Source organism: Apis dorsata, unplaced genomic scaffold, assembly GCF_000469605.1.
Source record: "Apis dorsata unplaced genomic scaffold, Apis dorsata 1.3 scaffold_989, whole genome shotgun sequence".
Taxonomy (NCBI): Eukaryota; Metazoa; Arthropoda; class Insecta; order Hymenoptera; family Apidae; genus Apis; species Apis dorsata.
The window spans coordinates 237,893-265,248 of NW_006264092.1; the positions used below are offsets into that span (position 1 = coordinate 237,893).

The 27,356-nt window shown below is 30.5% G+C and overlaps 1 protein-coding gene and 1 long non-coding RNA gene across 2 annotated transcripts in view; one reads left to right on the plus strand and one right to left on the minus strand.

Moving 5' to 3' along the window:
• The first annotated feature begins 29 nt into the window (after positions 1 to 29).
• The window catches only part of LOC102673535, a 42,463-nt gene continuing 15,136 nt past the window's right edge, over positions 30 to 27,356 (plus strand). Inside the window, exons 1-15 of the mRNA XM_031514385.1 lie at positions 30 to 364; positions 13,809 to 13,991; positions 17,381 to 17,521; positions 18,788 to 18,823; positions 20,059 to 20,241; positions 20,621 to 20,764; positions 20,852 to 21,034; positions 21,139 to 21,270; positions 21,506 to 21,820; positions 21,942 to 22,124; positions 22,326 to 22,457; positions 22,576 to 22,890; positions 23,069 to 23,398; positions 23,529 to 23,849; positions 24,905 to 25,087. Of these exons, the coding sequence (XP_031370245.1) occupies positions 55 to 364; positions 13,809 to 13,991; positions 17,381 to 17,521; positions 18,788 to 18,823; positions 20,059 to 20,241; positions 20,621 to 20,764; positions 20,852 to 21,034; positions 21,139 to 21,270; positions 21,506 to 21,820; positions 21,942 to 22,124; positions 22,326 to 22,457; positions 22,576 to 22,890; positions 23,069 to 23,398; positions 23,529 to 23,849; positions 24,905 to 25,087 (3,091 nt within the window). The 5' untranslated portion in view covers positions 30 to 54. The remainder of the gene's footprint in view (positions 365 to 13,808; positions 13,992 to 17,380; positions 17,522 to 18,787; positions 18,824 to 20,058; positions 20,242 to 20,620; positions 20,765 to 20,851; positions 21,035 to 21,138; positions 21,271 to 21,505; positions 21,821 to 21,941; positions 22,125 to 22,325; positions 22,458 to 22,575; positions 22,891 to 23,068; positions 23,399 to 23,528; positions 23,850 to 24,904; positions 25,088 to 27,356) is intronic.
• LOC102673436 overlaps positions 5,156 to 27,356 on the minus strand; it is a 27,561-nt gene continuing 5,360 nt past the window's right edge. The window contains exons 2-3 of the long non-coding RNA XR_422825.2: positions 24,153 to 24,159; positions 5,156 to 5,173 (exon numbers count right to left, since the gene is read on the minus strand). This is a non-coding gene — a long non-coding RNA (uncharacterized LOC102673436). The remainder of the gene's footprint in view (positions 5,174 to 24,152; positions 24,160 to 27,356) is intronic.

The window sequence follows — 27,356 nt, forward strand, 5'->3', positions numbered from 1 at the left end:
CTTGCGGCGCTGTCCGAAAAATCAAAAATAGCCGATGTGCCAGTCAGTGCGGCGATGTCGACGGCGAACGACGTTTCGACGGTACGGTTCGGCCGGTGGTGGTGGTGCTGGCGGAGACGAAGGAGGAGTACTACCTGCGGGCCAACGACGATGGGAGGATACGCGAAGACGATCGTCCTTCTCGGTGTGGTCGCTGTGTTATGCGCCCTCCTGGCCACCGTGGACGCCGTCGCGAAGGCGAAATCTGACGAGCCATCCCGGCCCAAGGGAGGCCACAAAGAGGCCGAGCCTGTCATCGAGGAAGTTAACGCGAAGCAACTCGAGCGGCTCCTCAACGAGAAGGACTTTGTTGCCGTGTACTGGTGTAAGTGTATCTTCCATCGGGAGAATTTTCTAATCTCTTCAGGTGGATCAGGATCTTGCTGACTCTTTGGCGAAGAGTGGTTAGAATCAAAATGGTGATGATGATGATGGCCGCGGTTCTTATTCTTCGTTTTTAGGATTGTCTTCTCGATTTCTGGGTCTGGTGTATAATTCGATAGTTTTCTTTTTTCTTAATGAAGAGATGAGAGTAGATGGATGGTTCTTTAAGGAAGGGATAAATCAGGTGAACGACGTTGATTGCTATTCTCACGATTTCTGTCTTCTGACCTGTGATGTAATTCGTTTTGAGAATTAAGTATGTAACTTAAGTATTATTTTCTCATAGTTGAGGTTAGATGGATCGAAATAGCGATGATAATTGCAGTTTTTGTATCGAAAAATTCTCTCAATTTTTGGATTTGTGATATAATACTTTTTGCTATTTGTTGAAATTATATTTATAATTTGAAGTTACAAACACAAAATTAACAAATGTTGAACAAGAATGTTTTTCAAGCACTTTATTCATGTTTAAGCAAAATTCGAATAAAAATCAAATTTTACACGTCAAAAATTAACAGATTAACGACTCCACGCGTTTAAAAACGCATCCCAACAATTGATCTCAAAAATAAATTCAGGAAATGCAAAAGCAAGACGAACATCCATTGACACGTGTCGATTATGTAATTTCGTTTTGATAGACTCTTTGCTCTGATACTGTCATCAAATTCTAAGGGCACCTTACTTTTCTTCCCCCTCTTCTTCTCAATCGCTCCGTCTCACCATTTTCACTCCTGCATTCCTTTCGGTTCACCGACTCTGCTGGCTCTCGATTCTCCTCCACCACCTTTCCAAGTTTTTCGCGTCTTCTAAAAGAAATCTGGGTTAAAACCTGAATTCCTCGACGAGAGATCGCGCCGAGTACCTGAAAGGTTATTTGAAATCGTAATTTATCAATAGGAATCAAACGGTAATATTATTATTAAATGGTAATTAGAGGAAAATAATTGAACATGCTATTTAAAGATCGGATAGAATTAATCGGATTCATCGCAGGAATATTCGTAGAATTTTCTTGGCTACGAGAAACCTCTTCCACCCTTCCCACGTTTCTACGCGTCCTCTTTGCCTTGTTCCTCTTCTCCTTCTTCGAGAAATTACATAATCCGCGGCGGTGCAGTAGTGGGTGTCGATGAAAGCCAGAACTGCAGCACGCGATTCGTCATTGAGATCGTTTTGCTTGCAAAAGACGACAAGTGAGACGTCAATATGGGCACGGTTTAATGTACCAAGGCGGAGACGCGCGTTCGCGTGTTATAAATAAATCCCCCAGCAGGAGATTGACGCCTCTGTTTCTCTACAAACATACCAATCTCGTTGATCTTCTCCTCGCTTTTTCCCCTCCAATCATTCTCCAGGATGAACGAGGGTAACATTTAAGACGAGAAAATAAATTTTTCGAAGAAGTCAAGAAATGTGAAATTCAAAGATATTTCTTCGCTTTTGAAATTTGAATCGTATCGACGTGGAACGTAAATATAAAATATCTCAGAAAATTCGTTGTTGTTTTCGTATATAAAAATAAATCTAAAAAAAGGGATTTAGAATTAATTTTAATCAATTTTGAAAATTTGTTGAGCGCACGTGACACGTTTCAATTAAAACAGCTAATAAGTTAATAGTTATATTGATATAATTTGTTGAAAGATTAGAAGTCTATTTCGAATCGACATTTCTCGAAAATATTTCAATATTATACTTTCAAACAAAAATTCATTTTTCTCTATAAAATTATCTTCAACTATTTTATTTCTATCCAACAAAGGATTGAATGACTTTTGCTTTGCATATGTTCGAACGTGATTTTCTAAAAAAAAAAAAAAAGGAAGGCTCAAAAATTTTTGGATTTAATGAAATAATCTTCTGATTAAATCACTCGTCTTAAGACACTCTGTGTATAATATACATGTTATGCACGCGAATTACATTCGCATGACAATTAACAGGTATTAAATTCTCTCCCTTTGCCAAGTGGCCGGTCCGCTCAGTAGGACAAGCCGTCTCGAGGTAAACGCAAGCCTTCGTGAACGTTTGCGGGCGTGCAATAATTGGTGCAATAGGTCGGTGTGATTTCGCGTTATCGTTTCTCCTTTTCGTTGCGATTCATTCGACTTCGTTACGTCATTTCGTTCAACGTTATTTTCAACCGTCCAAATGTCAAAGAAGCAACAATAATTGTGATAAAATGTAACAAGAGACGTCGAACGAGATTGTTGATTCTATACAATTTTGGATAAGTAAATATAGAAACTGGTAACACCTTGGCACAATGAAACATTTATCAGAATATGAACAGATAAATCATTCGTAGGATTTAAATGAAATTACGAATTGTCCCCGAGATGTGAGATGATTTAAATAAAATTTCAAATTGCAACGTTCTACGGGGAATATTTTCAATCGAATAAACGGATGATTCAGCGATTGTGATATCTCTAAGTAAAAATCTCGTGTTGATATGTTACGCAGAAACATAAATTTAGACGTCTGCGGACTCTAAATGAGATGGAAGTTTGAAGAAGGCATTAATCACGGATTCGTTTAAAATTGTAGTTAAACGCGTAAATATAGAAGCCACGCCTTGGTATAATGCGTAAAGGCTGTATTGAAGCATCGAATCATTGAATATAAACAGTGTGTGTGCGTAAAACTAGTTGGCACAATGCATAGATGAGCATAAAGTTTTGTGAGGTTTTCTAATACATATAATATAATAAATTGAAAAGAAAATCTTGTTCAAAATTTCGAATATAAATAACAAAATAATAATCTTAGAATTGGCCATAATTACGAACTCATAAATCCATTTATTATACAATATTTAAAAAAATCATTGCAATTTCTTTAATATTAAATCTAAGTTAAAAAAAAAACAATTTTACAAAAAGACACCCCTATCAAATTCCTAAAATTATTTATAATCGCTAATAACTATACCATTAATACGATTTTAAAACACGATGAAAATACATATCTAAAATTCTTTTTTTAAAAAATAGAGATGAAGAAATATTGTCTACTAAGTTATAATATAATTAAATTCAATTAACATATCGATATTGTGAGAGCAGAAGTGGAAGGCATACGAGAAATTCAAATCAAGAATGGATATAGAGCTTGGTGAGAATCGAAGGGAACTCAAGAAGTCAGTCTGGCTGTAATTTTATTGCTCCAATACAGGAAATATTGCGGCCACTGACTCAACATCGTTGACGCACACTGATGGCGGTCGTGGAATATCGAGACGCATTGCCAGCTGTTTATTTAATTCAATAGATGTAGCTCGCGTGCAACACGGTAGACGATGAAAATTAACTGGTCGAGGAATTTTTTTAAATTATTTTTAAAAGAATATATAGGGAATGGAAATTTAATCGATATTGATTCGGATGTTTTGAAAAAAAAAAGATTAATAAAAATTAGATTGAGATTAAATTTAAATCTTGAATCAGTTTAAACTAAAGATTGATTAAATATAATTGAAATATATATAAAATATATATATAATATATAAAATATAAGTTTTATTAATATGATAAAATATTCAAGACAATTTCACAAATGTATTTCGTTCTTTACATTTCTTTATATAATTCTTTATATTCGTTCTTTATATTTCTTTATATAAAAACAACATAATAAAATAGTAAAATATGATAATAAAATAATAAATAAACGAAACATTTTTTTAAAAAATACAAAATTGCCAAATCATAATGTTTCTCTCAACTTTCCTCAAATCGCAAAATAAAGATAATGATTCATCTAAAAATAATGATGATAATTTTTATATAGGTGTAGGTTCAAAATAGAAGTCCAAATTATAGAAGGTTGATTTCTCGAGAATTATCGATTTACCTTTATCCGCCCTATAATTTGCTCAAATCACCCGGCTAATCCTCTCCGCAACAGTTTTAAATTCCAAGATCCTCGACGAGGCGATCAGAGTCAAATGGCGCGGAAAAACGGCAAAGTGGAGCATGACGAGCAAAGTGTCACGTGTAAAGATAAACCAACACCTGGTCTAATAAGGGCTAAGACCTTTCGAAGTCAACGGGCCATGGGTCGTCTTCCTCTTTCTCTCTTGACAACCTGTTCCTGGCATATACTCGTGTCTGTCACGTAAGCTGCATTCCACTCGCGATTTTCCCCTGAATCACGTTTTCATAATACCGTCTGACGTAATGGCTAACATGCTAGAAGACGGACGAAATAACCAACAGCAACCATCCACGCCGAAACAGCTTCGGACGGCTGTATCGACCCTGTGCCAAGAGGAGGAAATCACTTCGACGAATCAGTTATTTATTAATCATTATCGCTTATTAATTATCCCTTTATATTTGTCTTTAATTCCTTCCTTGTTATCTATTCGCTAATTACTTGTTCGATTTTTAATCAGTAGCATTATCTTTCGAAAATAGGATTTACTTAGTTGGAAGGAAATTATATTATCAGCGAAGAAAAGAAGAAATATGAGGGAATTTATGTTGGCTCGAAGATCAATGATTTAGAAACCTGTTGAAGGCTTGTTAAAAGACTTATGATTGCAATATTTTTTTGTATTAAGATTGAAAGAAGAAATTGTTAATTAACTTTTTTTTTAAGAGATAGAAATTTTGGCATTGTCATAAATTATTTTTCTTTGAATTATAGAAATTCTTATTGTGTTTTTCATTATTCAGCTTGTCAACAATCTAATTCGCCAATTTTAATTTCTTTTTTATTCAATTTATACGATTAAATTCTTTTTCTTTATATTGTATTATTAAAGAATTATTTTTTTAACAATTGACAAAATATCTTTCTTTGAATCATAAAAATTCTTTATGTCTTCAATTTAATCTAATCCACAACTGGATCCCGAAATTTAATAATAAATCTACATTATATTCGTATCATTCTGAAAAAGGTTTCTTTCCACTTCTTTCCTCAACCATCCTCGACATCGTTCCGTGACGTAACAAAGTTACTCTGAAAATACATCAGTGTGAAGCGAGAGAAACGTTTCGTTTGCGCCCTCTTCTCGCCTCTTCTCTCCTCTGCCCTCCTGTAAAAATAGTCCTTCGAGAGAAATCTTTCTCACGCTCCACCCCTTTCCCACCTCGATCATGGACACGCGAAAATTATTTATTTCGAGCATTTTTATAGAAACACTCCATTGGCCGGGGTTCTGGTCGATCGGCAGGGAAGAGACACCTCTTCAAGCTTGCCGTAGCAAGGCCGGCGCTCCGGTAGCCGCCGCTTTTAGCACACGTTCGAGTTATTTTAGCGCTTGCCGCCAAGCCTCTCGCTATCGTCTCGCCTGAAAACATATCGTCCTCGACCACCCTGCACCTAAGATCCACCTCGGTTCACCTGTGCCTCGATCGAGCGATTCGAGAATTCAACGTCTAGATTTTAAGCATCGTACAAAGGGTTTCGGAGAAAGATCAAGATGGCGATGAGTTTTTCGAGCAGATTCATCGTGAAAACCCGGATCACGAGCTCGAGATGTACACCTATTTCCAGCCATTTCGTGTCCTCGCGACTTCTTTGCGCGCATCCCAATTTTTCCTGCAAAAGATCTTTCCAACTCGGAGGGTCTATTTGGTTCTATTCTGTTTTTAATCCTTGAACTAGAAGTCTATTAGTGTTGAAAATTATCAATATATAAAAATATGTAATGAGGTCTGAAATTAAAAATTCGTGTTTTAAGTATAAATTTTTCTTTTGATTTTCAAAGCTTTCACATTCTTCGTGTCGATAACAAAAGAATCTTTGAAACTCACTAAGCTCGAAAAATCTTTAGATTGGTTCAAAAGACATTTTGAATAGAATTAATTTCGCTTGTGATTTTTAATAGATTTTTAATAGAATTATTTCTTTGGATTTTAATGTTGAAGAATTATTGAAGTCTTTTAATGAAAGTTATTAGAAATTGTTTGGTGAAATGTTAATAATATTGATTAATTTCTCTCGATAAATGTATAAGAAGAATAATGAAAGATAATTCTAAGGAGAGAAAGAAGAAAGGAAAATGGAAGAAAGAAAAGAAAAAAATGTTCATGTGTTTATTAATGAATTCATAATTAAAAAACTTAAATTAATTGATATATATTTATATTAAAAAATATTTAAAGTATTTTTATATTAAAAGATATTTATTCTATAGCAAATGTAATTACAAAGAGATTCAGTTTGCCAATTTAATTGAAATTTTAAAACTATGTATCTGCTATTGAAGAGTAGATTTGGTCATTTTATTTATGAAAATATATATTGTACAATCAGATGTTCAATATTTTTTAAAGTATTTATAACTAAAGTCTCATCAAAATATTTATATTAAAATAATCTAACATTAGATATTTCAAAAATTTATCAAAGTAATTTAATAATTCAATAATCTAATATTTCAAAATTTTAAATTAAAATATAATTTAATAGTGTTTAAATCTAAATTCCACAACTCAAAATTCCAATAATTCAAAATTCTAAGTCAAAAAATTTAACAAGGTTCAACAACAAATCTCAATATTACTTTTTAAAAATTCTAGATTAAACTTAATGATATTTAAAATTTCAATATTACAAAATTCTATTAAAATAATTTAATAATATAAATAAAATTCCAATTTTATATAAAAAAAAATCCAAGAAATTCCAAATTTCAATATATCAAAATTCAAGAATAAAATAATTTAACAATGTTCAATGTTAACTAAACTTCAAACTAAACTCAAACTTTATATATCATCATCCATACCATCGGCAATGAAAATATTTTCAAAGCTTACAGACGATTCCAAAAGAATCAAAAGATGTAACAAGAAGACACGATCTTCTCAAGTGTATATTTCCAGATCTCCCTCGTTTCGAGCTTCCTAAAAGACGAGCTCTTTTCGCTCGGTCAATTAAGGAGAGAATTTCTTGTCCAACCATATTCCCTCGTTTCTATCGTATCATGGACATCGAACAATTACCCTTTAATCGGTTTGAAAACCGCTCAACAGAGTGGTATTTTACGTGTAAACGTTTCATCCCTGTATAAACCGTGATTTACAGTTTGTTCACATACAGTGTTGTTCATCGTGACTTAATAAGAATCCATTGAAAAGAGAAGGAAAGGTGAAACCAGAAATACATAACATTGGCTTAGAAATACTGTTTGTCGAGGAAAATGGCTTCGCTATAGCTTTCGTTCCACTAATAAACTGTTCCGTTTTCTCAGCCGCGTGCAACTGGTTTAACTATCGTCTCGAATTTCACTCTCATTAGCTACAAACATAAAATTGAAATGGTAAATTGAAAACTGTGGAAATATTGTATCCTTGAACGCATGGATTTACGATTGCGGAACGTGCGAGGTTTAAATTTTCGCGCGTTTACACGTTTGAGGTTAGGTTATCGATTCCAAGGCCGTGATCGTTACAAAGGAGGGAAACAAAATGCATCTTTCGAAGTTCAGAATCTAAAATTGTTTCGAGGGGTACTTCGATAATTTTCCACATCTGCGAGATTTGGCAACGAGAAACGTTTGAAAGGATATTTTCACCGCGAATTGCATTCTTTTGTCCGTGAAAAAGAAAGAAAATTAAATATTAATTTGATATCAGAATATCAGATTGGAAAACAAATATTTTTACATCGAAAATAATAAAAAAATTTACACCGAATAATTGAACATTAATGTTTAAAATTTTTTTAAATTTCTCATGTAAATAATAATTTTTAAAAAAAAATATTAAGAAACAATATTAAATATGATAAAGGTGTTGTTACTTGTTCAAAGAAAATTTGAAAGATAAAAGATGAAATATCTGAAAACTTCTTGGCCACTTGGCCACGGCTTAATTTAATTATCGATTTGCCAGGAAAAAGTGAGAATGAGAAAATTGCTAATTCAGTGATAAGCACCGCTGATTCTCTGCCAACTATTCGCGTTGCTCGGATATATATACACTCGATACTATAGGTTGTTTATTCAGGAGTAGATGGCCGGTAGTATGTTTGCTTGAGCACGTCGTCGCTACTTTAATCATAAGCTAACCGCATGTTACATTTTCTTTTTCTTTTTTTTTTTTTTGTTACAACATTATAGCCATTCTCAAAGAGAGTACTTTTTGTCATTATCTTGAAATTTCTTTAAAAATAATTCGACATAATCATTCTGTTCAGAATTATTTTCTTTAAAATTTCTTTAAATTCGTTAAATTCATTACGTTGATTCATGAAAGCTTTAGAATATTAACTTGTAGAATTGAAAAAGAGATTTGGTTTGTTAAAAGTAAATTTAGATACTTTTTTTTTTTTTAAGAATGCTGAAATGAATTATTTTGTAAAAAAGACGAGAAAATACCGAAAATATTTCATTAGGATTTTTTACTTTTAATTTATAATTTTAATGAAAATCATAAATTGAAAAAACGGAATTTCATTTTGGTTTGTTCAATTCATTTATGATTCTTCAAGTTTATTTAACGTTTGCAAGTGCAAGACGGCAATAAAATTGTAAGTTTGCAGGCACTAAAATATTCAATGGAAATATTCACAGGAAGCCACTTATCAAGAAAACAAATAGACAGTAATAGATTAACACAGTAATAGAACATAGAAATGCAACAAACTGTACCATAAAATTTGCAAAGATATCTATAAAAAGAACAACAATTATTAGTAATATCACCATATAGGTCACTGCACCTTGCCAGAATTTATAACCTTGGCCATCAAGCTTCACATTTCATAATTCTTTAATTTTACTTAACCAAAAATCTTGAAAGATCAATTAAAAAAAGATTTTTAGAAAGAACTTTTTTAAAACTATAAAACCTCTTTTGATCAATCATCGTATATATTTCAAAAGCGACGTATCCACATAAATCTTTCAATATCAATTTTTACAATGTATTTAATTTGATCTTTAAAAAAAAAAAAAAAATTCAGAGATTATCTTCTAATCAGAATTTTAATTCAGAGAGGATAAATAAAGCGTGTTTTACACGTGCATTAATAGCTCATCAAAGAAAAATCATCGATGAACGTGCTGGAACAATAATGGTGCACGAAGATCGTGCACGAGTTGTACCTGAGCTGCAGCACCCACGCAATGTCCCAAATCGTTGGTTCACGCTGCCGAATCTCACTAATACCAACACAATCACGACCCACGCGTCTAGAACGAGACAAGAAATACGGCCGATTGAGTGGCTATCTTTAGAGGCGGACTGGGACCCTGAAGATATGCTTCTGATTCGAATGCTTCTTCCGGTATAAATAAAACTATCCACTGAGCGATGCTCCCTCTCTCGTGCATAAGAAAAATCATTATCAAAAGGGACTTAAAATTTTTTGCACACTTTTATTCCTTATCATCTCTTCTTTTTCAATTTTTCCATTTTTAAATTATTGATGATACATGAATTCATAATTTTATCTATCCTTTGCTACCCTTACGAATATTTTTAAATTTTCTTTATCTCCTATCTAAGAAGATCTTCATATTTTTTACTTTTCATTTTTTTTCAAGTTTTTTTATATTTCTTTTTAAATAACGAATTTACATTCAACTCAAAATTGTATGTAATTGTATATAACATTATATATATATTTTTTTTATTTCTTTTAATTTTCTTATATTTTTTCTTAAAAAAATAAATATTAATAATTTTATAATATTTGAATCGAAATTCAAATATTAATAAAATTTGTAACAATCATATAGTAATATTCTTTTGTTGCTCTAGGAGGATCTTTGAATCTTTTATACATTTTACTTCTTCAAACTCTTTTCTTCCAATTTTCTGCTTCTTTTTCCAGAAAATGAATTTATTATCATTTATTAGTGATTTTCTTCCCTTTGTCCTTAATCCAATTCAAAGTCTCCCGTTTCAAATTACTTTTCTTTTGATATTTTCTTTTTCGAATATTCGTTCCATCCTAATTTTCTTCGCCCGTTTATCTTTCCCCTTTAACATCCCCGAAGCGAAAAATCTTCGCGAGAAGACGAAACATAGGCAAGTAAAACGTTGTAATAGACGGCGAGGCCGTTCGTTCTCGTATTTTTAGTGGCTCGTAAACTAGGCACTGGCCATCGTTCGATCTCGTCGTCTCTCTTTCTCAACCAGCAGGGGCTGCCTTTTCGAATAAACGCGCGCGCACATTTAAGTATCTCAACGATTTCGCCACCTTGAAACGTCGAAGAAGATCGATATGCGAATTGAACAAAATTATATCAAATATAATTCTTTCCACTAGAAATCAAGACCAAATAAATGACATAAGGTAAATAATATAAAGAAAATAATATAAAATATAAGAATAAAATTTCCTTTTATTATTCGTGATTCCTAATAATGAATAAAAATTACATTGCTCGCAATTTAATCTAAGTTTAATCAGTAAATCTTTTAAAGTACTACAAGTCGATTAAAAATTATAATTTTCGTCGATTTTTTATTTATGTTTAAAATAATTTATTTTTTGTTTCCAGAAATAATATTTCTTATTATGTAAAAATAATTTTAAATGAAAATAGATTAAGATAGAAAATTATATTAGAAAAATTTCTAATTTACTTGTTTGAATATTGTAAACATGTGATATTACAATATTTATTTTAATATAACAATAAATTTATGATATAAGGAAAAAATAATATTGGTAATATAATAAAAATAAGAATTAAAAAGTAAGAAATACATTTAAAAATATGTTTAAAAAAACAAAAGGTTGAGATATTATTTTTTAAGTTATTTCAAAAATTTATATTTTGCATGTAAAGTCTAGAAAATTAAAGACAAATATTTTTCATTATTAGAAAAAAATAGTATAATTCTGATTTTTTTTTTCATCTAAATGCTCTCATTTATATCAACGAGTGATTTCTTGCTAGAGTTATTTAAATCGATGTGCTTCTGTCAGGCGCCTTGTTCTAGACGCCGATTAGACAAGACAAATGATGATAGACAGCCACTATGATTCGAACGAGTGCCTCGTTTCAGAAAAGAGAGATTTCAAACTGGAGATTAGAAAGTGATATATTGTTTAAAAGGGATTAGAGTTCTGATGCATTTATCTATTTTTATTTAAAAATCGTGGTCGTATTCTTTTTTTTTAATTTTATAAATATTGAGAGAAAAATTAGAACATAATACCTAGAAATTTAAGGGTTGAAAGAATAATAAGAATAGAATTTGAACATTTACACTTTAAGATTTATTAAATATTAAAAAATAGCTAAAAATAAAAAGAATGGAAAATATTAAAAAATTGAAAAATTAAAAAATAATTAAAAATTGAAAGTGGAAAAATATTGAACTTTATAAATTATAAGATATTGAATAATGAAAGTTCAATAAATAAAAACTGAATAATTTAGCAACAAAGATTAAGTAATTTTTGAAATACTGTTAGAGAAAATACAAGATGATTCGCAAAAATAATTACGCTTTCGAAAAATACGAATAGAAATAATTAATATATTGGAAAATTAAAAAATTTTTTGCTTTCTCCAATTTTCTTTGATAATTCAAGCAAAGGAAAGAAAAAAAAGCTATATCAGTGAAATATCCAGGATAGTATAAACGAATCATATACGACGAGTGAACCATGAAAGGGTAAGCGTGAAATCGGGTTCAGGGCGTATCGCTTATTTTTCGTTCCCAATTCGACGATCCGTTTAAGAGTGGAACGAGTGGGTGGACACGATAGGAAATAAAAATAGAATTGTTTTGTGTCGCTCTATTTATATTTGTTTGCTCTCTGCTCCACCGGGAAGATGAGTTTGAGAATCGTTTTTGTATCCGGCAAATAATTATTGTGAAGATTATTATCTACTCATTAATAGAATCTATTTTATTAATAATCTTTGGAGTAAATATTCATTGAATGAATATCTTCTTTTAATTAGTAACTCAAATCATATTATCAATCATTTAAAATTGAACATAAAAAATTCTAAATAATATAATATATTTATATAATAGGTTTAGAATAAATATATATATATTTTTTCATATTTGATCATTTAATCGATAAAAATTTAACCTTTTGATTGAAAATATATTAATTGTCAATTTTAAGTAATTAAAAAATAAAAAAATAAAAAATTCATTTTGCTGGCGTGAAATAAATGTTTTTAAATATCGTTTATCTCGACGAACAACAAATTTGTTGTTCTCTCGAAACAAAAAATTTTCCAGTCAGTAATCATTATCCTAATTATTATCGTATAATTTCTCTCAATTTTCCACCATCACGAACACAAAGCCAGTGGAATCGGTCCAATTTAACTGGCACACGTTTTTCAACGTTCTCGCTTGTTCTCTTTTCCTCTCTTTCTTCAACTCCACTCTATGGGAGTGCCTGAAATTAACCCTTAAACCCATTTCAAAGACATCGTCATGAAAAAAAAAGAAATTCAAAACAAGAAGAAGAAGACGAAGAAGAAGACGAAGGAAACAAATAAATCACGCGTATACGAAAATAAATAAAGAAACGAAAGCGAACAGGCGAACATGCATAGGATAAGTCGCAGAAGAAAAAATAAAGATAACTTTGCTTTTTCTCTGTTGCTTTACAAAACTCCTGGTAGCCATGCAAAAATAGAATCGAACACCAGTACCAAGCGGTAGGTACGAGCGGCAAAGAAAGAGAAAGAGTGAAGAAGAGAGTCGAATCCACCTCTCACAGCCATTGTGGCTCTATTCTGAGGACGTGGTCGCCAAAAATGGCGACGTCCACCTGTTCGCCCGCTGTTCTTCGTCCGCGCGTTTCTCTTCACTTCGATCCGATTCGTTTGTATCCGTGATCCAGATCTGTCAAAGCGTGGAAATCGGCAGAGAATCGATGGAGAAATCACGGTGGAACACCTTGGTATCCATATCCAATGATTGTAACCCAACACCCGCGCGGCTGGCCCGTGCAAGGGCGAGCGGAATGATTCGAAGCCGGCCAAGAACGCTTGGAAGTGCCAACCCAGTGCAGCGATAAGCATAAAACTTCACGCGCAAAGGATTAATTTTCCTTCTTCTGTAACGCGAGGCACGGTAACCCAAGAACTTCGCGAGGAATTGATCGTTAATCCTGTCTCTTTCCATTCGAAGTAGAATTCTTGATGGAATATTGATATATTGATATATCGATATTGCTCTTCGTGGAGTGAAATTGTAGATATTCTATTGAATTATTTGCTTATGTCGAATGTATTCGAAATGGTATTATTATATTTCTATACGTAACTTTGATAATTTGATATTTTGATTAATTGTTTGAGAAAGGTTTTGATATAATAGAATTAAAAAAATAAATAAATAAATATTTTTTATTATTCGAGCGACCCTCGAATTTCGATTATTATGATTTGTATTTAAATTTAACTACAATATTGTATCTTTCAGATGCGAGAAGTTGCACGACATGCGACAAAGTGTTGGCCGAGCTGGAGAAGATTGACGATGACACGGATCATTTCGGTGTCGACTTCGTCAAGATCAACGATAAACGACTGGCCAAGCAATATGGCATCAAGAATTTTCCAGCCCTCACATACTTTCGCGAGAAGGAACCGATCATTTACGAAGGTTAGGTTACATAACGATTTTCAAAATTTTCATAATAAATATCAGAATCAAAAGAGGTCCTCTATTAAGTATTTAACAAAATGTTCGCCCGAACAAAAGCGGTTAGTAATGATTCCTAATGGCTGAAAGTTCGCCAAACTTTTATTAGAATCCGGCCGCGATCTCGGTAACCTTGCCAGGTATGAGAAACAAGGTTCGAGACTCGCCACGGTATAGTACTTGACCCAGAATCCGCAAAACAATCGCTCAAATTTTCGCAAATTTTATAAGCTCATCTGGTTCCAGTTTGAATTCATCATAATCAGACATACATTGACATTCTCTTTGAATTTTTTTGAATTTGATCGATACTATTAAAAAATTTTTACATGTATCCAAAATTAAAAAAATTCTCTTGCCTTAACAGTAACAAAATATTTAATAAAATAAATAAAGTTCTTTCTTTTATTAAAACTTAAACTTTTATTAAATTACAAATAATATAAATATTATAAATAATATAAATAATATATTATTATTATTATATTAATGAATTAAATATCATTAGGTATTTATTATTATTAGGTAATAAATTATATATAATAATATATAAATAAATATTATAGGTAATTATTATTATTAAATATTAATTATTATTAAATATTAAACAACAAATTGTTTAATATTTTTATTTTTAAAGATGTATTGAAATTTAAAATTTTATACGACTTTTAATATTTAAATAAAGTTTAAAAAGATATGTACTACAGAAATACATAAAATTCTATTTTAATTAATTAAATAAGCACAAAAGGAATGATAAATTCCAATTTTGGTATATATTTCGAATTCCTAGATGAGACATTTTAAGAAAAGAGAGAAATATTAATATTGCTTTTATAATAATCGTTTTTAAACTTTTATGATCATTCGTTTTAAAAATTCGATTTAAAAAATAAAATATCATAGCAAGAAGAAAATAAAATATTCTCAATTCAATAGAAATAGAGATAATAATCGAGTTAAGTCAGATTAAAACGATCGTCGTTAATCGAGTGACGGGTGTTCAAATTTTCGCGAACTCGAGTAGTAGCACGTAGCAATGGTCAGACCATCTTCGTGATTTGGCACCGGGCCCAGCCGTTGGTATTCGGTGAGGTTACTCTGTAGAACAACGTGTGCTCGACTTTTGTTCGATATAACCATCCTTCGTTTCGACGATGCGAATAATCACAGCGATATCGATTCTTGAATTGGCGAGGATACGCGATTTCGGTTGGCCAGTGATACGGAAACAGCCGAACAGAAGAAATTAATAGAGTGCAAGGAATGCGCATGTTACGTAATAACGCGATTGCAACGTCGCGTGGCAAGACTTACGGTTTCATTGAGATGCTCGCTTTCTACATTTAGATTGGGATACATCGATTTGCTTGAAACGAAATTGATGCTGTTATAACGTAATTTAGCAATATGAAATTATATTGAAGATCGAAGAAAAGTATTGAGAAATGGATATGAGGCATTAAGTCGATTTCATGAAAAAACTGATCTTGTGTTAGGTTAGGTTAGAATAGATTAAGTTAGGTATGATAAAATGTATCTTAATAAATCTTTGAAAAGTTTAATTTGTTACTAATGTAATGGATTAATGTAATGAAGATGACGATTTTAGATTTAATTTCATAGTCTTATTTACACAGTTAAAATGTAATAAATTTTTTAGTGTTTTTTATATATATATTACATGTACATATTATGTATAAAATATATTGAAAAGTAAGAATATTTGAAGCTTCATTCAGGATTTTCGAGTTTGAAAATTTGTTAAATATAGGAAATATGGCTAATTCCCAACTGTATTTAAGTGAACTATCACTAGAAGATATTATTATTCTATATCCAAAAACAAGCATAGAATGAAATCTTCCTATTGAAGTTTTTGTTTTCAAAAAAATCAAAAATTAAAATAATAGAATTAAAATAGTAAGATATTCATGTACTCGATAAATTTTAAAATTTAATTTTGGAAAGAATGAGATCTCGATTGAAAAAAATGTTATTCTTTTTTTTTAATTTATTTTTACAAAATCAATTTTGTTGGCTGATATTCATGTAGCTATATACTATACTAATTATTTATTATATTATATTATATAAAAAATGCATAATCATAATATATATAATAATAATATATAATAATATGATGTAATATAGATTATTACATAATATATATTATTCTTAAAAATTTTAATAAATAATAATTTCTTTTAAAATGAAAATTTTTGATGAAAATAACATCTTAATATAAGGACATTTGTACCAATAAATTTAATATTTTCTTATTATAATTAATTTTTTTTAATATCATTTAATTATTTTATAATAATATTATAATTCAAATTCAACAATTTAATCACTATTACATTGTTATTCTTTGATAGATTTCTATTTTTTAAATAATATTATCATTATTTTAAAAATTTAAATATTGCATAAATTATAATTAATTATAAAATTATATAAAATATTTAATCGATTTAATCAGTAAAGAAATTAAATTATTTGACAAAAAACTGTTCGTCAAAGATGAAAACGAAATATGAAATTTTGTTAATGAAATCAAGGAAAGAAATTCAGAAATTTGAGATGATTGGATAAGTAATACGGAAGTGGACTAAGATACAAGTGTGATCATCAATCATGTTACATTGTGACCAGTAACTACGTTGCCAAAGATTTATTAAACAGATTCACGAAATGTCTCGTACATTTTGTTCGAGATGAAACGATGATAAAGAAAAAAAAAAAAAAGAAAGAAAAAGCATGATGGAATTAACTTTTACCCAAGATCGTTTCGACTGATTTTGTATTCGATGATGTAACGATTGCATCTATTTCCATTGTGGCTAATGCAACAGGCGTTATTTTTGACACCTCGAGATGATAAATAGAAGCGACAAGAAATCATGATTAAAGATATATGTTGTTAAATGATTTATTTTATGCGTAGAACAAGTATAGAATTAGTATATAGTCAGTTATGCCAAGATATTTTAAGTAATAACTCTTTTGTCTTGCAAACGAAGTGTATAGATATAGAATCGATCTAATAATAAATTAATGATGTTTCTTAAACTTGTTAGAAAATGAAAAATTAGAAATTTATAAATCCTTTTATAACTCGGATGAACCAGAAAGCAACTATTCTATATTCTCTTCTAAAATATTTTATTATCTTAATAAAAAAATTTTTATTTTAGAAACTAGAATTTTTTATATTTATAATTGAATAATTGAAAATAGAAAAAAATATTATTGCTATTACTATATAAAAATTTATATTGTTAATGATAATTTATTTTTAAGAAATCCACAATTTTCCTTCGTCATTGGTTCCATTTTTTCAGGTGACTTGATGGATGAAGAAAACGTACTAGATTTCTTGACAAGTCTAGAAGCAATGGATCTACCCGATCGTATCGAGGAAGTTAATTCAAAGATCTTGGAGAAGATCGTCGAGGAGACAGAATTCGTGGCAGTCCTTTTCTGTGAGTTTTCTTCCCCTCGTAATCCAAGTACAATCTTCTCTTAAAATATCATATCTGTCTTTCTTTCTCCCAAAAGCAAGTCCTTTTCATCAGGAAGAGTATAATGAACATATATACCTATATAAAATCACTTCCGGAAGGTAAAAAGAATCAAATTCTCCCGCCAAAGTTTTATTTGAATATACATCAATAATTTTCTCAACGAGAACGATCGATAAAAAAAAATCGGATATAATTAAATTAAATTAAATTTCAGCTATACACACATATATAATTCATTTACTTCAAATTATTTCGAATACATATTACACAAATGCATATATATTGTACATTGATCCAGATAATTCGTACATAATATGTACATAATACATAATTTTTTCTTATTATTATTTTATTGTTTCACTAATACGTCTGTGCAGACACTATGTATAAATGTATGATAACAGAGCTTTGACCAGTGTCCAAGCAGCTGAGAAGCTCGATCGCATTAACACATCACGTCTTAAGCGGATTTCTTTGATTTTATTTTCACTGATATTCACGCAATTATACCGTATCGAGATATTGTTATATATCGTTATTTTGTAGATACGTCTTTTACCATCTCACGATGTTGCAGATCATTCGTATATCCTTTTTTCCTGTCCCGCCTTAACGCTCTCTTTAACTTTGAACGCGAAGAACAATTTTCTTCTTTTAATTTCATCTTTTTCAATATTTTATCTGTAGAATTATTATTACAAATGTATTAAATATTTTGTTTTTCTTTTTTTTTTCTTTTACTTCTTTGAGATATCTATCTCCTATAAAAATTCCATGTCTTTGAAATATTTTATAGATTCGTTAGTTAATATTTCGTTCATCTCTTCTATAGATAATATATATATTTTATCTTCTTTGAAATACTAGAAGAATTTCTTTTCTTTACATATTTGAAATATTTATTTGAAGATTTATTAAAATTTTTCTTCGTTTAAAAGAGCGCCATGAACGTTCTCCTTTTATTCTATCCTTTTGTTAGTATTCGTCTTTCTCCCATTCGTCTGTAAAAAATTCATCATTGTCCGTTGTGATACTATTAACGCATCGCAAAGTAGATCGATGTTATAGGAAGGAATTTAGATGATGGATTATAAGTGAAAGACGAGTTTATTGTTTCGCGGTTCAAGTTTGGAAATTCTTTCCACTTTGCGATTCGAACACTTACGACATACTTGTAAATAATACATATATGTGAAACGTTCTTGTGTGTGTTGGTATGGATAGGTCCGGATACGCAACGGTGTGCTGGCGTCGGTTCTAGTAAGTACACACTTCAAGGAAATCAGTGCTATGTATGTTGCACAGCTTTTGTTTTTCAATGCTTGTATACATGTATTATGATGTACTGATTATTACGTTTAAAGAAAAAATGTGTCTTGTTTTTGTATTTTATATAAAATCATTTTTGTGATTTCTTAAAAATGAAACTGTATTTCTTAAAAATTATTTGGCATAGGAAAACTTTAATATTTTTTTATTAATTACTATTATGCAAAAGTTTAGAAAAAAAATTGGAAATCTAATAACTTTTTTGTGACAACATTTGACAACAAAATTCCAGTTTTGCTTCTAGAATTATTTAAAATTTATAGATACAAATTTTCGTAAAAATGAAATTAAAATTTTGCAAAAAGAAATTAATAAATATAATTTTTGTTCTAACTGAATCATTTTTTTAAACCAATTAGTTTTAGTTTTATTTTATTACATAAAATATTTTTTTAATCCTCATCTTTGAATGTTTGGAAATCGGTTTTTATCACTTCGATATAAATTTTGATAAAAAAAAATATATGTAGTAAATATATTATATATAAATTCATTTAATTTTCTTAAACGTAATAATCATTGATCATTAATTATATGTTATTTCTATGTACATATTTATCCCTCTAATACATGTATTTAACAAACACTTATTATCGAATAATAAATTAAAGAACATTGCATTACTTTCAGCAATTATAATTTACATATCTATTCATTGTATTAGAAGAATTGTCAAAAAATCTAAAGGATGAAAACGATGACAAAGAAGCAAAATCGAAAATCGTAAATAATAAAAATTATAATAAAAAATATTTTATTTCCCAAATAAAAAAAATAAATAGAAAAAAGAGCAATAAAATATTCAATTACTAATTTTGAAGTTTCGTGTGTACTTAAAAATAGTCACGATGTTTAGATGCATTATTTTTCATCCCTTTGTCCCTTAGAATAGAAGGAATGCGAATGATGACTAAGATAAATTTTGTATACTAATCCAAAGAAGAAGAAAAAAATGTAAAATAATTTTTACATAAAAATATTACGTGATATACATATATATATTTGTATAAATATTTGAATGATTTTTCAAATTTTCGTGTATCGAAAGAAGACGTAAATGAAAATCCAGTTTAACCTAATTTTAAATCCAAATCTATCTGTCATATGTAATTAATTAAAGAATCCCGAAACCTGAATAACATTGTTCTTTATTTCAAATGGGACAGACAAGCCTGACTGCAAAAAGTGTCTCAAGGCTCTTCAAGAATTGGAGAACATCGACGACGAGGCCGATCAATTGGGAATCGGTTTCGTGAAGATCGCGGATGAACAACTTGCAGACGAGTATAATCTAGGTCCTCTTCCGGTTCTGGTTTACTACAGGCACCAGATTCCTATAATTTATGAGCGTAAGCATTGCCGATTGTAAAATAAATCGTATTTTAAAAAATATTTTTAAAATTCCAAAAAAAAAAAAAAATATAATCTCAATATAAAGAATCTTTAATGTATTTAAAGTTCTGTGAATTTGTATAAACAATAAACAAAATAATTTTTTTTCAAAATTTAAAAAAAATTTAAAGGAGTAATCATATAACAATGAAACAAATTAAAAAGTTTGGAAATATTCTAAAAGTATAGTTCTATATAATTGAGAAGAATTGAAAGAAACGGCACAAAAATTTAGATAAGTTAGGCAAATCTGTGTTTCCATATGTATATATTATATAATTGAAAAGAAATAATTTAAGAATATTCTTGCGTGATATTAATTGAAAATTCGCGTAGACGAGCTTAGCAGAGAAGAAGACGTGCTGGAATGGCTAGTAGCGAACAAGAGCACAGGAGATGAAGAGGATGTGATCGAAGACGTGACTGCGAAGACTCTGCAAACTCTGATCGGAAATATCGACAACCTAGTCGTTTTATTCTGTACGCATTTTTCTACAACATCTTTTATGTGATTATTTTTTTTTTTTTAATACTTTTATCTTATCTTTGTTGTTCTGTAAACCCTAGACGACCATGGTGACGAGGATTCGATGCAGGTGTTGAACGAGCTGGAAAAGATCGATGATGATTGCGACAGGCACGGGATTCAATTCGTGAAAATTGACGACGAGAAGGCGGCCAAAGATTTCGGGATCAATTCACTTCCGGCGATCGTGTATTTCGAAAAACAAATCCCGAATCTTTACGATGGTGGGTAGGTGGGTGGAACAATTGGGGAAACCGACATGGATAATAGAAAAAAGAATTGGATTATATGGTTAAAGATTAAATGAAATAAAATTGGACGATCGTAGGAGACGTGGAGAACGAGGATGAGATCTTAGAATGGCTGCTGTCGCAGTTGGAGAAGGACGAGATTGAGGACGTTACCGACGAAATGTTGGATCGTTTGATCAAGGATGGGAAAACTCTTGCCGTACTATTTTGTAAGCTCCTTTATTTACAAAAATTAAATTATAGAATTAGATATTATTAAAAAAGAAATAGCGGTACGGAGAAAATTATATAAATAATTTAATTATATATTTATAATAATTTAAACATCGTTTTTGTATTTGTATCACTTTTTCATTTAATAATCGATGTTTTTTTCTTTTTAATTTGAAAATCAATTTTCTTTATAATATGATCTGTAATTTTACAAAAATTGTAAATTATCAGACGACAACAACGACCGGAAATGCCAAAAGATTCTCAATGAACTGGAGAACATTGACGACGAATGCGATCAGATAGGGGTGACCTTCGTGAAGATCGACAACGCGGAGGAAGCGAAGGAGTATGGTATCGAGAAAATTCCCAGCATGATCTATTTCGAGAAGGGGATACCCACGATATACGAGGGAAATTTGGAGGATGAGGAAAAAGTTTTAAAGTGGTTGGAACAGCAACAGAAGAGCGATCACATCGAGGATATCACCGATGAGATGCTCGATATGGTCATCGACAAGATGCCTCACGTAGCCGTCCTCTTTTGTCAGTGATTAATTTCTTTTTCATTTTTAACATTTATTTATTTTTTATATTAAAAATATGTATAGAAAAAATTATATATTCGTTTCGTGCATCGAATTTATTTTTATTATCTTTTCCACAGATGATAAGGATCAGAAGAAGAGCCAGAAGATCCTTGGTGAATTGGAGAACATCGATGATGACTGCGATCAACACAACATTGCGTTCGTGAAGATTTCCGACCTCAACGAAGCCAAAGAATACGGCATCGAGTCTCTGCCGACGCTGGTATTCTTCGAAAAGAAGATACCACACATATACGAAGGTATTTTCATATCTGAATTATTTTAAATTGAAGATGAATCAAAGTTTGATAGAATTTAAAAAAGAAAAAAAAGAAAAAATAAAATCATTAAATCTTTTGTCAAAAAAAATTTACAAATCTTGAATTTCACAAAAATCATAAAAGATTTTTTTTAAAGATACAAGTACTCTTTATAAAACAAAATTTATCTCTATTCCACAGGCGATCTGATGAACGAGGATCAACTGCTCGGATGGCTGCTGCATCAGAAGAAGCACACAGAGATACCGGAAGTGACGGACGAGATGATGGACAAGCTGATTGAGACTTCGCCGTACTTGGCAGTCCTGTTTTGTAAGCGATCGATTCGTCTTTCTACCTCCTTTTAACATTCTTCCACTGTTACCGGTTAGGTAGGTGCTGTTGGTCGATCGCGAGCGAAAACGAGACACGAATTGATTCCCTTCCGTAGACGACAAGGACGACAAGCAGGACATACGCATCCTGAACGAGTTGGAGAACATTGACGACGAGCTGGAGAAGGAAGGTATTGTGATCATCCGTATGGACAACGACGCCGAGGCAAAGGAATACGGTATCGATCACCTTCCGACTCTGGTTTACTTCGAGAACAAGATCCCAGCCATCTACGAGGGCGATCTGTTGAATGAGGACGAGGTTCTCGAATGGCTGATCGAGCAAAAGAACACTGCCACCATCGAGGAAGTCACGGACGAGATACTGGTCGATCTGATCGAAGAACATGAATACGTCGTCGCATTCTTCAGTAAGTGTTTCGATTCTCTATCTTTTTATACTTTAATATTTTTTTTTTAAGTATTAAGTGTAATAATTTATTTTATAAACGATAATTACGATTATTTTGAACGATAATATTTGAATATTTGTTTGGATGAATAGTATAATAATTTTGTTTGATAAGTTTTGTAAATACGATTTATCAGGCGGAGATTGTGAGGACGGTGACGAGTGTGATAAAATTCTCAAAGAGCTGGAGAATATCGACGACGAGCTGGACGAAACTGGCATCATCTTCGTCACCACAGAGGACATGGGTTTCGCGAAGAAGCAAGGAATCAAAACCTTCCCTACGTTGGCTTTCTTCAGGAACAAAGAACCTTTGATCTTCAAGGGAGATATCGAAGATGAAGACGAGGTTCTTTCGTGGATCACTGATGAAGATACTCTTGAGATCCCTGGAAAGATCGAAGAAGTGAATGCCAAGATGCTAGAGAACATTCTTGAGGAGAACGATTATATCGTTATCTTCTTCTGTTAGTATTCTCATAATAATTGGAAATTAATCAATAATAATTCAAGTTTTTTTTTAGCATCATATTATTTATTCTACAATAAAAAAATTATTAAATGAAAAATCGTTTGTATCATGATTTTCTATTCTAGATAAGGAAGGCGATAAGAAGAGCCAAAAGATCCTACAAGAGCTCGAGAATATCGATGACGAGTGCGAAGAGAAAGACATCGATTTCGTAAAAATTTCGGACGAAGGAATCGAGAAGGAGTATGATCTTCCTGGTCTACCGGCATTGGCGTTTTACAGACACAAATTCCGTCAGGTTTACAATGGTGATATGATGCACGAAGAAGCGATTTTGGATTGGATACTGGATCTTCGAACTCAAACCCCGGACGTGATCGAAAACGTTGACCGGAAGACGCTGCAGATATTGATCAATGACGTCGAGCATCTTGCTGTATTCTTTTGTAAGTGTATTCTATATCCTATAATCTCTCATTAAATCTCAATATTTAATAGAATAAAATATATAAATATAATGGAACTCTATTTATTCCAAAAAATTTATAATTTTTAAAATATATCATCATCTTTTAATTCTAATATTATTATATAAATACATTTATCTTTTATTAAGATAACATATATTTATATAAATAATAGCTATATTGCATTGAATAAAATTTTTAAAAATTTCACTTATAAATCTAAAATTTACCAGTAGAATGATCTTAAAGAATTATTTTGTTATCTTATTTAATATAAATTACAATTGTACTATATATCTTAACTGGTTCTAAACAACGGATGTCGAAAAATTAAAAAGACGACACAGTATATATACGTACTTATATAGAGTATTAATATATTCATTTTTAGAGAATCAATTTTAAAAGGCAAAACAAACACAAAAGTATAAAACAAAAAGATCCGTTTAGATTTATTTAGATTTATTATAATATAATTAATTTTAATTTATATTGAGTGAAACAGGAAAAAACTAAAACAAAATGATCGTATTTGTTTCGTCGTCTACTAATTCAATTGCTTACAATTTAACATTTGATTTTTATATGTCAATTTTTGTATTTGTTTTGACTTTTAAAATTGACTCTCTAAAGATATCGCACGAGATATATTAACACCCTATATATTCTTATAATAGAAATAGATTTTAAATAATTAAATAAAAAATTTATTTTATAAATAAATTTATAATAATTTATTATAATCATAAATGAAATACACGATTAAATATAAAAATATATGTAATTATTGCATATAGATAAGTTTAATTTTATGATACAATTTGATATGAATTTAATATAAAAAAAAATATTATATTATTAATAAAAAAAAATAGAAATCAAGATATATCGAGATTGTATTATCTATATCGCATAAATGAAATTTATAAATTTCGTTATAAATAGAGTTCTACTATCTAGTTCAATATTTTAAGAAACCATTAATTCTAAAGAAAAAAACTTCTTTTAGAAAATAAGACATTTCTTTTGAACAGACGATGATAAATGCGAAACGTGCCCGGAAATTCTCGAAGACCTAGAGACCATCGACGACGATACCGACAAACACGGTATCCAATTCGTTAAGTCAAACGACGCGAAATTAGCCGCTGAAATCGGCGTTTTCGCATTTCCGGCGCTCGTTTATTACGAGACTGGCGTGCCCATCATGTACGACGGTAAGTCTCGATTGCTCAATTCTTGGTTTGTTCGATTATAATCAAGACTCGCGCTCCCTTCGTTCGATCGTCTTTGTTTCTTTTAGTTAGATTTTGTTTTTTTTTTCTTCTTTTTTTTCTTTAAATATTTTTTTCTGGTATGATATTTTTTTTTTTATTTTATTTATTAATATTATTGAAACAAAGACGCGTAGAGATTTCTGCTTTATATTCCTCGTAGACATCCCTTTTTGCTCTGCATTGTTCTTCTTTCATTGAAGCTCGAAATATTTTATTGTAAATGGTTCACGATATAAAATCAGTTTCAGATTTTATTCGTAATTAAGATTGAGAAACCAGATACTCGATAAATCGATCGATTAATAGAGATCGATTTCAAGAAGATTCATCGCACAGTAAATATTGTTTTTGTTTGAAAATTAATGATCATTTGAGTACCGTAAAATAAGTAACAATTGTAGTAATCTTTTCATTCTTTAAATTAATTAAATATTTTAAATTACTTTATAAATCATAAATATTATTATTATTATTAAATCATAAATATTTCAATATATATTGCCGTTATTTAATAAAGTAGTTAAGAAGTTATTTTTTTTGGTACTCAAGCGATTTTTATATAAAATAAACATCTTAAACATACAAACAAATCTTATTGAAATGAAAACGAAAGAAACACAAGATTAAAAAAAAATCAAAAAAAAAAAAAAAGGAAGAACAACCGACTACCCATCCCACAAGGTACCAATAACCTGGCGACCCTCCTCGAAATTTAAACAAAAACCCCCTGCAAAACAAATGAAAAAAATCTCGGTGCACCATGCAACTGAGCTGATCCTGATATGCGTGTGTGCCTTTTGTAGGTAATCTTAAGAACGAGGAGAGAGTTCTGGAATGGCTAATCGAACAGAAAAGTAAGGAGATTTCTAGGACGATGATTATTATTATTGGTGTACTGTTCTTTGTGACGTTAATCTCGGTCGTGACTATACCACCTGGCTACGAGTAATAAATACTCGCGCCATGGTGATCACCCCGATCACTCTGCCACAATCGCAATCCTCATGACCACGTGTTCGCGACAAAAAAAAATAAGAAGCGAAGAAAATTATATCATCGATTACTTGCATATAATATTGACGCTTAAAATATATAATTTCTTCATAGTATTCTTTCAAAATAATTGATATAAATATATATTCAAGCAAGAAGAAACTTAATTGAAGGTTTCGTGAAAAAACAATTCTTGTTCAATCGTATGGTCGATATCTATTACTATATTTTGTAATTTGATCAGATATTAGTTTTTTACGATAATATAATTAGAAATAACATTTTTATAAGAAGAAAATTTTAATTTGTTGTAAATAATGAAAATCAATCGTGGCAAATTATCATTTTATCTTTCTGGGAAAAAAATTAAAATTGGCAAGAGTTGTTTTTGTTGTTCGATTCTTTAATTAATGTATACATGCATATACATATAATGAACATATATATTTATATATATGAACATATATATTTTCAATTAGTGTATACGTACATGTATAATATACATATATATATGCTTGGTTTAATTTTATATATGCTTAGTTTAATATTTAATTTTATTTTATGTAATTAAATGTATTCTTTAAGCGTTGAAGGGTTTAAGAGATTGAAAGAGGATCGGCGGTGAATGAAATGTATATTCATTGCTCGGTTTGAAGTAAACGAGAAAAGAACAAGAATGAAAAAAAAAAAAAAAAGAAAGATCTCACAAAGCTCGGTGAAAAACAAAAATAAATTCGATTCTAGCTTCTAACGATGCGCGCGCGCAAAATCGCTCTGGCCAACTGACCCGTTCACAATGCATTTAAAACCAACACTCATACAATGCGAGCTTCAATTTTGTCTTGAAATCCATTTTCTCTCTGTCTCTCTTTCTATTACTGATTTTTATTTCTTATAAATATCTGATTTATTTTTTTATTTTTTTATCACATGCTCTATCACACCGCCACACTGCAGCAATATTCAATAGCAATCTAGATCGTCTGTTTCGGCGAGAGCGCGGTTTTTCGATTCAAGCGAGGAAAAGGAAAAATATAAAAGCAGAGCGTATAGCTACAATAAATCCTGATCATTCGGTGGTTAATCAAATTTTTCTAAAATCTGAGGCTTTCGAGCACGTTTATGATGCAAGAGGTCTTTCTTTGACCGCGTTTCCATTGATCTGTTTCGTCGTCTGTCGATTGGTATATAAAAAAAAAAAAAAAAAAATTACAAA